General features: G+C 40.9%; 1 protein-coding gene across 1 annotated transcript in view; it reads right to left on the reverse strand.

The window, feature by feature from the left end:
• LOC100669207 (RH-like protein IC) overlaps positions 1-1,594 on the reverse strand; it is a 50,549-nt gene extending 48,955 nt beyond the window's left edge. Inside the window, exon 1 of the mRNA XM_023554378.2 lies at positions 160-1,594. Within this exon, the coding sequence (XP_023410146.1) occupies positions 160-304 (145 nt within the window). The 5' untranslated portion in view covers positions 305-1,594. The remainder of the gene's footprint in view (positions 1-159) is intronic.
• Positions 1,595-15,108: the final 13,514 nt, after the last annotated feature.

The following is a 15,108-nucleotide window of genomic DNA, read 5'->3' on the forward strand; positions in this document are numbered from 1 at the left end:
ACATGGTTGGCTAAATCTTTGCACAATCTATGGAAGAGGATGAGAGAATGCCTTTTCTTGGAGACTTTGTGGAAAGTCATGCCCCCAGGGGACCACAGACCTCCCCTGTCCCTGCCCTTGCTATTTGCCTTCGTGACCACTTCCCCTCTGGACCCTCACCTTGATACTTATCCATGAGCTGCTGTTTCTCTGAGACAACATCGTAGGTGGTAAAAAAGAAGAAGATGAGAATGAAAGCCGTCTCCACCACTAAGGCGCACAGGGGCAGGCAGGTCCGGACAGACACCGGGTACTTAGAGGACATCCTGTGTCTGTATCTGTGTGGGGGCTCCACCAGCACCAGACATCAGTTCTGTCCCCCCACACCCACTTGAGGGAGTGATAAGGGAGACACCCGCTGAAGGCCTTATCTCAGGCTGCAAGGCTGCTCCTGCTGGCCTGTCCATGGCGTTAACACAAGAGCTGAAGGACTATGACAGGGAAGGGGGAGGAAAGGCATTTATTTCAATGTTCATTCATTCATTTAATTGTTCATTCATTCAACAAGTTGTTGTTACATTTCTACTGTAGACCAGGCACTGTGCTCAGTTTAAAAGAGGCCACACTATATATAAAACTTGGACAACTTAACAACAAAAAGACAACCCAATCATAAAATGGGCAAAGAACTTGAATAGACAACTCGCCAAAGAGGACGTTGAAATGGACACTAAACCTGTGAAATGATGCTCAGCGTCATTAGCCATCAGAGAGATGTAAATCAAAACCACAACGAGATACCATTACACTCCCACTAGGATAGCTAAGATAAAAAAAAAAACAGAAAACAACAAATGTTGACAAGGATATGGAGAAATTGGAACCCTTACCCACTGCTCGTGGGAATGCAAAATGGTCGTTGTGAAAAACTGTGGTAGTTCCTCAAAAAACTAAAAATAGAACTATCATACCAAAAACCAAACCAAACCCATTGCTGCTGAGTCAGTTTCAACTCATAGCGACCCAATATGACCCAGCAAATCTACTCCTAGGTATATACCCAAAAGACTTGAAAACAGACTCAAACAGAGAGACTTCTATACCAATGTTCACTGCAGCTGTATTCGCAACAGCCAAAAGGTAGAAACAACCTAAATACCCATGAATGGATGAGTGGATAAACAAAATGTGGTACATATATACAATGGAATACTACTCAGTTGGTAAAAGAAATGAAGTCTTGATACATGCTACAATATGGATGGTGCTGGAAGACAGTATGCTGAATGAAATAAGTCAATCACTAAAGGATAAATATTGTATGACCTCACTTACGTAAAAAGACAAGAAAAGACAAATGTATAGAGAACAAAGATTATTAGTGATTACCAGGAAAAAAGGAGGGGGAAAGGTGGGGTGTTGATGGTGATAGAAGGGTAGAGTTGCACAGTTGATTAACGTAATTGCTGTCAATAAGTTGTACACCTGTAAAAAGTTGAACTGGCAAAAGTTGTGTGATAGATATATTTACAACAATGACAAAAAATAAAGAAAGCAATAGTAACTGCTGAGGATGGTTATGTAAGCAAAAACCTCGTGGGATTTGGTTCCTTGGTTTGGAGGTTTAAGGTCATGGTTTCATGGGGCATCCCAGTTAATTGGCTTAATAACTTCTTCAGTGCCTCTGTTCTACCTCCTAGTTCGATTCGCAGTGCTCGGGGTCTTAAAAGTTTGCAAACAACCATCCATGGCAAAACAATAGGTCTCTATTCACCTCGAGCAACAGAGGAAGAAGGAGAGCCAAGAATAGGAGGAGGATATGGAACGTGTGCCTAATTGCCTCGATGAACAACTGCCTCCTTTGCCATGACACCAGAAGCACTGGATGGTGGCTGACTACCATTACCGAACATTTTGATCAAAGATTCCATAGAAGAGTCCTGATCAAAAGGGGGAGAATACAAACTCGAATTTCAAATTCTCATGGACTCCAGACTTCCTAGAGCCATGAAGGTTGAATGAACCCTGAAACTATTGACCTGATATAATCTTTAAACCTTAAACCAAAAATATCTCCTGAAGTATTCTTGAAACGCAACAATAGTTTAGCTTGACTAGTAAAAAATGTCTGCTGCCTTGAAAAAAAAAAAAATTGAGCATTACGCTATTTTAAGAGTTATCTATACGGGATCAAAGTGACAACAGCAACTCGAAAGATTAGATAGGAACTTTAGGGGGCAGTGAATTTAAGTTAACAGGTGAGGAACAATTCAGAAAAGGAGGGTGAGAATGATTACACGACTCAAAAGAGTGTAATAATGTCACCGAACAGTACATGTAGAAACTGTTGAATCAGTGTATATTTTGTTGTGTATATTCTCAAGAACAACAACAACAAAAGAAATAAAATTACATGGAAAAAGACACACACACATACAAACGCCAGCACACAACCATGATAATCCTTCTTTACTCATTACTTCAGTTTATCCTCACCATATCCTTGCAAAAAAGGCAGAGAAGGGGTTGGCACTTTTATTTTAAAAAAGGGAAACTGATGCTCGGAGGGGGCTTTGGATTGGCAAAGCTTCTCTTTAAAACCTTACCACATGGCAGACAGGACACCCGGTGAGTCTTTAACAAGAATGAATAAAGGAATGAAAGTCAGAACAGTACTAAGCCCTGGGGAGGATATAGACAGAACCTATGGAGAATGGGCTCCTCAGAGTTACATAGTTGAAATCATTTATTTGAGTTATTTATATCTGGATTTAAATCTACTTGTTTCTAAGCATGTTAAGAGTAGACAAGGGAAGAGAAAGGAGGCTTGGGTTCAGCTCTCATGAAAACCTGGAGAAAGTCCTGTCCAGCCCTAGGCTAAAGTTGCCCCCACCTCTGGTCACCTCCCCACAGAGCAGCCCAGGACTCTTCCTGGGCAGGAGCACTACAGTGCATCTGAGGGAGGCCACCAGCCTGAGGAGTCCATCTCACAGTGGTGGACAGTTTTCTGGAATGGGATTTAGAGAATCTGGGATCTAGTTTTGACCCTGAAAGTAACTCTGCTTATGCCAACATCCATGTGCCTAGCAGAAGGTCTGATAGGTGAAAAGCATCCAGTGAATGTTTACAGAATGAAGGAAGAAGGAAAGGAGGAAGGAAGGATGGGAACGAAGGAGGAGGGAAGGAAGGAAGAAAGGAAAAGAAGGAGGGAGAGAGGGAGACAGAGATGGAAAGAGGGAAGAAAGAAGGGAGGAGGAAGGAACTTAAGTTTCCTGGCTTTCTAGACTGGTCTCGGCCACTGGCCACTGAATATAGACTGACTGCGTGGGGGGCCCCCAGAGAATCAAACTAGGCTGGAAGCTACAAGGAGGCAGATATCAGCCCAACATAAGTGGATGCTTTACTGACCATTACAGGCATCCAACAATGAAATAGGCCACTCATGAGGCAGTGAGCATCCTGTCATTGGAGGAATGCAAGCAGAGGCTGGAGAGTTACTCATAAGAGAGGTCTTGGAAGTGATTCATGTGTGGATCATAGGAATTTTTAATCACCAGTAGAATCTTGTCATTTTGTTTTTAAATGACGAAACTAAGACTCAGAGAGGTCATACTCAAGGTCATACACTCAGGTGGCATCAGCTTTATTTACAGAAGGAAAATTCAAGAATAGCTCGTGTCCGATAGCAGGGTACTGGTTAAGTAAACTACAGAACATGCGATTGCCACTGATGTTATGGTTCTGAAGACATGGGAGGAAAAGACAGAGGAAATGCATTCAGGTTTATCAAAAGTGGCACAGAGGATATACTATTTGGTGAAAAAATAAAATTAGAGACCAGTATGTATAGTATGTTCCCATTTTTAGAAAATAATAATAACAGTATGCATAGCATGCATAGAAAAAAAAATTGGCTGCAAACTGCTAACACCAGTTACTGTTGGTTTAAAACTTTTCCAGAGCTAACATTTATTAAGTGCTTTCCATTGTTTTTTTTTTTTTTTCCATTGTTAGTTAGGCACTGTTCTAAGCACTTTACAGGTATTAATTCAGCTAATGACCCTGTGAGGCGGCTACTAATTAGCCTTATATTATGGATAGAAAACAGAGGCACAAAAAGATTAAGTAACTTGCCCAAGGTCATAGGACTAGTAAGTAGTAGAGCTGGTATTATAATAAACCGGAGCAGTCTGACTTTAGCACTTGGGTGTTTAACCACTTTACACTATTCCAGGTTACTTCTGAGGCTTCTTCCAACTCCGAAAGTCTCAGTATGTAAGATTCTAAGCCCTCTGCTACCCCAACAGCAAACAAAGGAGGGAGAGCCCTGATGCTCAGAGGTCCAACCAAAACCAAACCAAACCCATTGCATTGAGTTGAGTCAATTCCAACTCATAGCAACGCTATAGGACAGGGTAGAACTGCCCCATAGGGTTTCCAAGGAGCGCCTGGTAGATTCGAATTGCCAACCTTTTGGTTAACAGCCGAACTCTTAACCACTATGCCAGCTGGGTTTCCCCCAGAAGGCAAAGGTCTTCATTCCCCTTGAGGTCCCCTGTGCTTTTGATTTCTGGTCTCCCGGCAATCAGCATTTCTTGTAACTGTGTTTCCTTAAAGAGGGACTCGCCTGTGTGGGGGTATGGATGAATGTGACTCCTGCTGCCCTAGGCTCAACATTGTTGTTGTTAGGTGCCGGCAAGTCAGTTCCATAGCCACCCTATGGACAACAGAATGAAACACTGCCTGGTCCTGCGCCATCCCCACAACCATTGCTATGTTCAAGCCCATTGTTGCAGCCACTTGTCAATCCATCTCGTTGAGGGTCTTCCTCTTTTTCGCTGACCCTCTACTTTACCAGCATGATGTCCTTCCAGGAACTGGTCCTCCTGATAACATGTCCAAAGCATGTGAGATGCAGTCTTGCCATCCTTGCTTCCATGAAGGTCTGTAAATCAGGCAGCCAACTCCCCCGGGGGTGTCAGATGTCAGCCAGATGAACACTAAAGATTTTCAGCAATGACCAGCCCCCTCCCCTGACAGTCCTGTTTACCAGCTAGCAAACTCAGTGTGGGTGGCAGCTGGCTCCATGGCACACCAAGCCCTGTGATTCCTGATCCTGCCTCAGTAAGGAAGCAGGAAAGACTGGCTGCTTGATGTGAGGGCTGAGCTCCTTGTGGAACACAGAGCCTTTCAATCTTGAAGGGAGGTGCCCCTTCAGTTGACCTCTCCCAAAAGATTATCAAAAGGGAAGTCTTCTCTTTCCCCCTTTGATTCTTGCAAAAGGCCCCTATTTTCTTTTTCTTTTTTTAAATTTTATTTATTTGGTTGTTGTTGAGAATACACACAGCAAAACATGTACCAACTCAACAGTTTCTCCATGTAAAATTCAGTGACATTGTTTACATTCTTTGAGTTGTGCAACCATTCTCACCCTCCTTTCTGAGTTGTTCCTCCTCCTTTAACGTAAACTCGTTGTCTCCTAAATTTCCTATCTAATTTTTCATGTGCTGTTGTCTCTTTGATCCGTATAGATAGTTTTTAAAAGACCATAATTCTCAAGACAGACTTTTTTTTTTTTTTTTTACTTTTTTAAGCTAACTATCCCCCACATGTCTGTCAGTTTGTCACACTGTGGGGGCTTGTGTTTTGCTGTGATGCTGGAAGATATGTGACTGGTATTTCAGATACCAGCAGGGTCACCCATGGAGGACAGGTTTCAGCTGAGCTTCCAGGCTAAGACAGACTAGGAAGAAGGACCCGGAACTCTACTTCTGAAAAGATTTAGCCAGTAAAAACCTTATGAATAGCAGCGGAACATTGTTTGATATAGTGCTGGAAGATGAGCCCCTCAGGTTGGAAGGCACTCAAAAGATGACTAGGAAAAAGCTACCTACTCAAAGTAGCTTTGACCTCAATGACGTGGATGGAGTCAAGCTTTCGGGACCTTCATTCGTTGATGTGGCACAACTCAAAATGAGAAGAAACAGCTGCAAACAGCCATTAATAATCAGAACATGTATGATGTATAAATCTAGGAAAATTGGAAGTCATCAAAAATGAACTGGAACTCAGAAACATTGATATTCTAGGCATTAGTGAGCTGAAATGGACTGGTATTGGCCATTTTGAATTGGACAATCATATGGTCTACTATCCCGGGAATGACAACTTGAAGAGAAATGGCGTTGCATTCATCGTCAAAAAGAACATTTCAAGATCGATCCCGAAGTACAACACTGTCAGTGATAGGATAATATCCATATGCCTACAGGAAGACCAGTTAATACGACTATTATTCAAATTTATGCACCAACCGCTAAGGACAAAGATGAAGAAATTGAAGATTTTTACCAACTTCTGCAGCCTGAAATTGATTGGACATGCAACTAGGATGCATCGATAATTACTGGAGATTGGAATGTGAAAGTTGGAAACAAAGAAGAAGGATTGGTAGTTGGAAAATATGGCCTTGGTGATAGAAACGATGCCAGAGATCACATGATAGAATTTTGCAAGACCAACAACTTCTTCATTGCAAATACCTTTTTCACCAACATAAATGGCGACTATACACACGGACCTCGCCAGATGGAATGCAGAGGAATCAAATTGACTACACCATGTGGGAAGAGACAATGGAAAAGCTCAATATCATCAGTCAGAACAAGGCCAGGGGCTGATTGCAGAACACACCATCAATTGCAGATATGCAAGTTCAAGTTGAAACTGAAGAAAATTAGAACAAGTCCAAGGGAGCCAAAGTACAATCTTGAGTATATCCCACCTGAATTTAGAGACCATCTCGAGAATTGATTTGACACATTGAACACTAATGACCAAAGATCAGATAAGTTGTGGAATGACATCAAGGACATCATACATAAAGAAACCAAGACGTCATTAAAAAGACGGGAAAGAAAGAAAAGACCAAAATGGATGTCAGAAGACACTCTGAGGCCTGCTCTTGAACGTAGAGTAGCTAAAGCAAAAAGAAGAAATTATAAAGTTAGAGAACTGAACAGAAGATTTCAAAGGGCAGCTCAAGAAGACAAAGTAAAGTATTACAATGACGTGTGCAAAGACCTGGAGATGGAAAACCAAAAGGGAAGAACACACTTGGCGTTTCTCAAACTGAAAGAACTGAAGAAAAAATTCAAGCCTTGAGTTGCAATAATGAAGGATTCCATGGGGAAAATATTAAACGACGCAGGAAGCATCAAAAGAAGTTGGAAGGAATACACAGAGTCACTATACCGAAAAGAATTAGTTGATATTCAACCACTTCAAGAGGTGGCATATGATCAGGAATCGACGGTACTGAAGGAAGAAGTCCAAGCTGCTCTGAAGGCATTGGCGAAAAACAAGGCTCCAGGAATTGATGGAATATCAATTAGGAGATGTTTCAACAAACAGATTCAATGCTGGAAACGTTTACTCATCTATGCCAGGAAATTTGGAATATAACTACCTGAACAACCAACTAGATGAGATCCATATATGTGCACATTCCAAAGAAAAGTGATCCAACAGGATGTGGAAATTATCAAACAATATCATTAATATTATATGCAAGTAAAATTTTGCTGAAGATAATTAAAAAATGGTTTCAGTGGTACCATCAACAGGGAACTGCCAGAAATACAAGCCAGATTCAGAAGAGGTTGCAGAACCAGGGATATCATTGCTGATGTCAGATGGATCCTGGCTGAAAGCAGGCGATACCAGAAAGATGTTTATCTGTGTTTTATTGACTATGAAAAAGCATTCGACTGTGTGGACCATAACAAATTATGGACAACATTACGAACAATGGGAATTGCAGAACATTTAATTGTGCTCATGAGGAACCTGCACCTAGATAAAGAGGCAGTCATTCAAACAGGACAAGGGGATACTGTGTGTTTTAAAGTCAGGAAAGGTGTGTGTCAAGGTTGGATCCTTTCACCATACCTATTCAATCTGTATGCTGAGCAAATAATCTGAGAAGCTGGACTATATGAAGAAGAATGGGGCATCAAGACTGCAGGAAGGCTCATTAACAATCTTGCTTCCTGAAAGTGAAGAGGACTTGAAGAACTTACTGATGAAGATCAAAGACTACAGCCTTCAGTATGGGTTCCGCCTCAACATAAAGAAAACAAAAATCCTCACAACTGGACCAATAAGCAAAATCATGATAAATGGAGAAAAGATTGAAGTTGTCAAGGATTTCATTTTACTTGGATCCACAATCAACACCCATGGAAGCAGCAGTCTAGAAATCAAAAGATGCATTGCACTGGGCAAATCTGCTGCAAAAGACCTCCTTAAAGTGTTGAAAAGTAAAGATGTCACCTTCAAGACTAAGGTGTGCCTGACCCAAGCCAAGGTGTTTTCAATCAACTCCTATGCATGTGAAAGCTGGGTGATAAATAAGGAAGACTGAAGAAGAATTGACGTCTTTGAATTGTGGTGTTGGAGAAGAATATTGGATATGCCATGGACTGCCAAAAGAACAAACAAATCTGTCTTGGAAGAAGTACAACCAGAAAGTTCCTTAGAAGCAAGGATGACGAGACTATGTCTTACATACTTTGGACATGTTGTCAGGAAGGATCAGTCCCTGGAGAAGGATACCGTGCTTGGTAAAGTAGACGGTCAGCAAAAAAGAGAAGACCCTCAATGAAACAGATTGAGACAGTGGCTGCAACAATGGGCTTAATCATAACCCTGATCGTGAGGATGGTGCAGGACCACCAGTGTTTCATTCTGTTGTACATAGGGTCACTATGAGTTGGAACCAACTTGATGGCAACAACAACAACAAGCTAACTATTGTTTGGATTTAAGAAGACTTCAGGGGATATTTTTGGTTTAAGGTTTAAAGATTATCTCAGGGCAATAGTTTCAGGAGTTCGTCTAGCCTCCATGGCTTCAGAAGGTCTGGAGTCCATAAGAATTGGAAATTCTGTCCTGAGTTCTCCCCCTTTCGATCAGAATTTTTCTACCAAAATGTTCAGTAATGATAACCGGACACCATCCAGTTCTTCTGGTATCATGGCAAAGGAGGCAGTTGTTTATGGAGGCAATTAGCCACACATTCCATATCCTCCTGTTCCTGACTTTCCTTCTTCCTCTGTTTTTCCAAGCAAATAGAGACCAATTATTGTGCCTTGGATGGTTGCTCACAAGCTTTTAAGACTTAGGCACTATGCATTGAACTAGGAGGTAGGATAGAGGCATTACATGTGATATTAGGCCAATTAACTGGGATGTCCCATGAAACCATGACCCTAAACCTCCAAACCAAGGAATCAAGTCCCATGAGGTATTTGGTTGTACGTAATCAACCTCAGCAGCTTTTTTTTTTTGGTCGTTGTTATAAATGTATCTATGACACAATTTTTTAGAATTGTGCTTTATGTGAAAGTTTACAGAGCAAATTAGTTTCTCATTAAACAATTAATATACACACTGTTTTGTGACTTTGGTTGCCAACCCTTCGACCTGTCATCACTCTCGTTTTCTTGACCTTGGGTTCCCCATTTCCATTCGCCCAGCTTTCCGGTCCCCTTCTGCCTTCTCATCCTTGTCCCCGGGCTGATGTGCCCATTTAATCTGGTATACACGGTTGAGCTAAGCATCATACATGTTTTGCTAATTCAGCTTTTTACAGGTGTACAACTTATTGACAACAATTACATTAATCAGCTATGCAACCCTACCCTTAATCAGTGTGATCTTTCCATCACAGCTAACACCCCCTTTTCCACCTCCCTCTCAGGTTATTTGTCTTATTGCTGTTAAGTTGAAGGCCCCAATTTTCCGACTACAAGTCTGGATAGTCTCTCTTCACATCCTCAAGGCAGGTCTCCTGGTACAAAAAGCACAAGGGATCTAGGGTAGATATGTAATTAAAGAAATCCGGTAAAATGCTAATTGTTGAATTGAGGTAGGAGGTGTATAGTTCTTCACTGTACAATGCTTTCAATTTTTTGTATACCTTTGAAATTTTTCATAATAAATGTTGGAAAAAAGGCACAGGGCACCTGGAGACAAGGGACTTTACGTACTTGCTATTCCCTTTGCCTAAAACACTCTTACTACCAGGTGTCTGCATGCTCCCAACCTCCCTCCTCAGGTCTTTGCTCAACTGTCCCCTTCTCAAGGAAGTTTTCCCTGACTTCTTGTTGTGTGCCATCGCATCAATTTCGACTCATAACCACCCTACAGGACACAGCAGAACTGCCCCACCGGGTTTCCTAGGCTGTAATCTTTACAGGAATAGACTACCAGGTCTTTTCTCCCACAGGCCCATTGGTTGGTTTGAACAATTGACCTTTCAGTTATCAGCTCAGAGTCTAACTGTTGCACCACCGGGCCTCCTTCTGGCCCCTTCTCACGAAAGTTTTCCCTGACTGCCCTGTTTAAAAGGGTAGCACCGCACCAGCCCTTTCTCTCTTTTAGTTTTTTTCATAGTACTTATCAGCATCCGACACTGCACATATTTTTACTAATGTAGTTGTGTATTGTCTATCTTCCTCTTCAAGAACCTAGGAGGGAGTAAAGGAGATAGTGCCCATAAAGTATTACATGAATAGAAAATGCTCCATAAATGTTACTGAACTTGAGAGCAGAGAATTTCGAATGTTTTGGTCACTCTTGTATGCTCAATGCCTAGTGATCAATCCATAGTAGGTGCTTAATAAATGTTTGTTAAATGTTACCAGCTGCCATTACTGGAATGCCAAGCATTGGACCAAGCATTTTGCATACTCTATTTCATTTAATCTTACCCTTAAGCCTGTGAGTACAGCCATCATTTTACACATGGGGAAACTGGGGCACGGAGAGGTGATAAACCAAACCAAACCCACTGCCATTGTCAAGTTGATTCCAACCCATAGCAACCTTATAGGAGAGAGTAGAACTGCCCCATAGGGTTTCCAAGGCTATACATCTTTACAGAAGCAGACCGCCACATCTTTCTCCTATGGAGCAGCTGGTGGGTTCAAACCACCAACCTTTTGGTTAGCAGCTGAGCACTTTAACCACTGTGCCAACAGGGCTCCTAGAGAGGTGATGTGAGTGCCCAAAGTCACACAGCTAGTAAATGGCATAGCTGGGACCCAAAGCAGATCTATCTGACACTACAGCTTATACTGTTAAATACTTTGCAATTCTGCCTCCCAAGTTACTACACCACCTACAGTCTTAATTTCTTTATGAGTCAAATAATATGACCTGCTTTCCTCACAGGGTTATTACAAATGTGAAAATACTTAAGCATACTTTTAACCTGTGTTACAGAAAAGGTAGGCAAGTGGTGTCATGTCTGTGGCATCCTAATCTGGGCTCTAGGCTTCCTCCAGGTACAGTGAATCAAGTCAGAGAGACCACAGCTTTTACAGGTGATTATGCTTTTTCTGTAAAAACAGGACCCTATGAGAACACTTGCCACGCCCTTCTCTCCTGTGTCAAGCATATTAAAGCTCAGTCTCAGGCAGTGACCAACAAGGTAGGTCTAACCACCAGTTGCCATCAAGTCAATTCCAACTCATGATGACCCCAAGTTGGTTTGAGTAGATCTGTGCTCAAAAGGGTTTTTATGGCTGATTTTTGGAAGTAGGTCACCAGGCCTTTCTTCTGAGGCACCTCCGGATGAACTCAAACCTACAACCTTTCATTAGCAGCTGGGCACATTAACCATTTGTATCACCCAGGAACTCCAAGGAGGTAGGTAGTCCTCCATTCTCTCCCTAGAAGCTTGACCACACCAAGGGTGCGATCCCGTTCTAGGCATGCCTGGTTAAAACGCAGCTAAGCCAATCATGCATAAATGTTTACTGTAGAAAACTTTGAAAAGGCAGGGATACATAAAGTTTCTATAAAATGCTCATGATTTCAACATCTCCCAAACTAGTACTTTTTTTTTTTTGGACATGTAGTTGTTTCTCATTATTCATAGCAGTTTTGGTCTATTAAGTCAGTGAGAACACTGAATTAGTGAATACTGACCCATTACTCCTACGGGAAATAAAGAATTGGGTTTTTGCCAGCCTTTGGTCACAACATTTGGTCATGACATCTTCATCGACCATTAACAATTATAAGTTTGTTTTATGTGTGTTTCCATTTAAGGATCTTTCTTTAATATACAGTCAAATCTGCAAAAGCTGGAACTGGTGTAAGGTGGAAACCTGTCAGAGAAGAAAAACTCAAATATTTTCCACTAAAAGAAGCAATAGAAAAGTGGTAAGACTGCACCCTGTCAAAGGCAAAAAAACTTTTGAGACTCAGAAAAACAAGGCAGTCCCACTGAGTTTCAGATCTCACAGGTTTCACTGTATATTGTCAATTCATTAATTGAACTCATGGTCTACAGAACTATAACTCTTGTCTGAACAAAGCTTACATGTATTTTCTCCGTAACGCAAATCACAGCCTTCTTGCACTTAGGAACACTAGACAAGCACTTCAGTGCTATGCTTAGGGGCCATCTTAACACAGCAAAATCACCAGCGAAAAGCATAAAAAAATGTAAAATCATGGCACTAAATAGACTGTGTAAAGGACACTGTTTATAGTATAAGAGCTGAAACAAGAAGGCACCATTTTCATCTGGTAATGTTCATGATGAGATTCATTTTTCAGAAGTACATAAAAGATGATTGTAAACTCTAAGAAAGTTTATACTCACTGGACTAAAAGTAATTGGCTCTGCTATTTTTATATAACCTCAGCTCTCCTAATCTATAGACAGGTACAACAGAATTTCCATTGCCTTTAAAAAGGAATTTCTGATCTTAGAAAACTACTCTTTACATTAATATTTAGTGACAGGTAGCTGTAAAATATGAAATCCAGCCTCAGCTTGAAACATGACCAGAGAATGACTCTGATATTTTGCTGCCCTCCGTATGTCCACAAATGACACTGAAAGTGTCATGAGTACCGATTTTGGGGTAACCTATAAATTTTTAGCAAGTAGTCAAATTCACTTACTTTGTCCATTCAAATTCTGATTATTAATGGTTACTTACAGCTGTTTCTTCTCATTTCGCATCATGCCACATCAGCAAATGAAGGTCCTGAAAGCATTACTCCATCCACGTCATTAAGGCTGACTCTACTTTGAGGAGGTAGCTCTTCCCCAGTTGTATTTTGATTGCCTTCCAACCTGAGGGCCTCATCTTCTGGCACTATATCAGACAATGTTCCATTGCTATTCATAAGGCTTTCACTGACAAATTTTTTTTCAGAAATAGATCACCAGGTCCTTCTTCCTAGTTGGCCTTAGTCTGGAAGCTCTGCTGAAACCTGTCCACCATGGGTGATCCTCCTGGTATTTGAAATACTGGTGGCACAGCTTCCAGCATCACAGCAACACAAAAGCCAACCACAGTACAACAAACTGATAGATGAGTGACAGCCGAAAACATCCATTAATAACAGGAACATGGAGTGTATGAAATATAAATCTAGGAATGTTGAAAGTCATCAAAAATGAAATGAACACATAAAGATAGATATCCTAGGCATTAGTGAGCTGAAATGGTGTGGTATCGGCCATTTTGAATAGAACAATCATATTGTTTACTACCCTGGGAATGACAAATTGAAGAGGAATGGTATCACATTCATCATCAAAAAGAACATTTCAAGATCTAGCCTGAAGTACTGTGCTGTCATTGATAGGATAATATCCACACACCTACAAGAAAGATCAGTAATAAAACCGTTATTCAAATTTACACACCAACCACTAATGCCAACAATGAAGAAATTGAAGAATTTTACCATCTTTTGCAGTAGGAAATCAATCAAACATGCAATCAACATGCATTGATAATTACTGGTAATCAGAGTGCGGAAGTTGGAAGCAAAGAAAAAGGATCAGTAGTTGGAAAATGTGGCCTTGGTGATAGAAACGAGGCTGGAGATCACATGATAGAATTTTGCAAGACCAACGACTTATTCTTTGCAAATAATTCTTTTCAACAGAAAGAGTGACTGACTATACATGTGAACTTCACATATGGAATACACAAGAATCAAGTTGACTACATCTGTGGAAATTGATGATGGAGAAGCTCAATATCGTGTCAGAACAAGGCCAGGGGTGGACTGTAGAACAGACCATTAATTGCCCATATGCAAGTTCAAATTGAAGCTGAAGAAAATTAAAACAAGTCCATGAGAGCCAAAATAGGACCTTGAATATATCCCATCTGAATTTAGAGACCATCTTAAGAACAGATTTCACACACTAAACATTTGATAAGCTGTGGGATGACATCAAGGACATCATATGTGAAGAAAGCAAAAGGTCATTAAAAAGACAGGAAAGAAAGAAAAGACCAAAATGCATGTCAGAAGACACTCTGAAACTTGCTCTTGAATGTAGAGCAGCTAAAGCAAGTGGAAAAAATGAGGAAGTAAAAGAGCTGAACAGAAGATTTCAAAGAGTGGCTTGAGAAGACAAAGTAAAGTATTACAATGACATGTGCAAAGACCTGGAATTAGAAAACCAAAAGGGACGTATATGCTTGACATTTCTCAGGCTGAAAGAACTGAAGATAAAAATTCAAGCCTCAAGTTTTTTTTTTTTTTTTTTTTAAGGAGAAAATATTCCATGATGCAGGCAGCATCAAAAGAAGATGGAAGGAATATACAGAGTCACTGTACCAAAAATAATTGGTTGACATTCAGCCATTTCAGGTGGTAGTATATGATGAAGAACTGATGGTACTGAAGGAAGAAGTACACTGAAGGCACTGGCAAAAAACAAGGCTCCAGAAACGGACGGAATACCAATTGAGTTGTTTCAATAAATGGATGCAATGCTGGAAGCACTCACTCATCTACGCCAAGAAATTTGGAAGACAACTACCTGGCCAACTGACCGGAAGAGATCCATATTTGTGCCCATTCCAAAGAAAACTGACCCAACAGAATGTAGAAATTATAAAACAGTATCATTAATATCACACACAAGTAAAATTTTGCTGAAAATAATTCAGAAATGGTTGCCGTAGTTCATCAACAAGGAACTGCCAGAAATTCAAGCCAGATTCAAAAGAAGACACGGAATGAGGGATATCATTGCTGCTGTTGGATGAATCTTGGCTTAAAGCAGTGAATACCAGA

Source organism: Loxodonta africana, chromosome 3 (genome assembly GCF_030014295.1).
Source record: "Loxodonta africana isolate mLoxAfr1 chromosome 3, mLoxAfr1.hap2, whole genome shotgun sequence".
NCBI classification, from domain to species: Eukaryota; Metazoa; Chordata; class Mammalia; order Proboscidea; family Elephantidae; genus Loxodonta; species Loxodonta africana.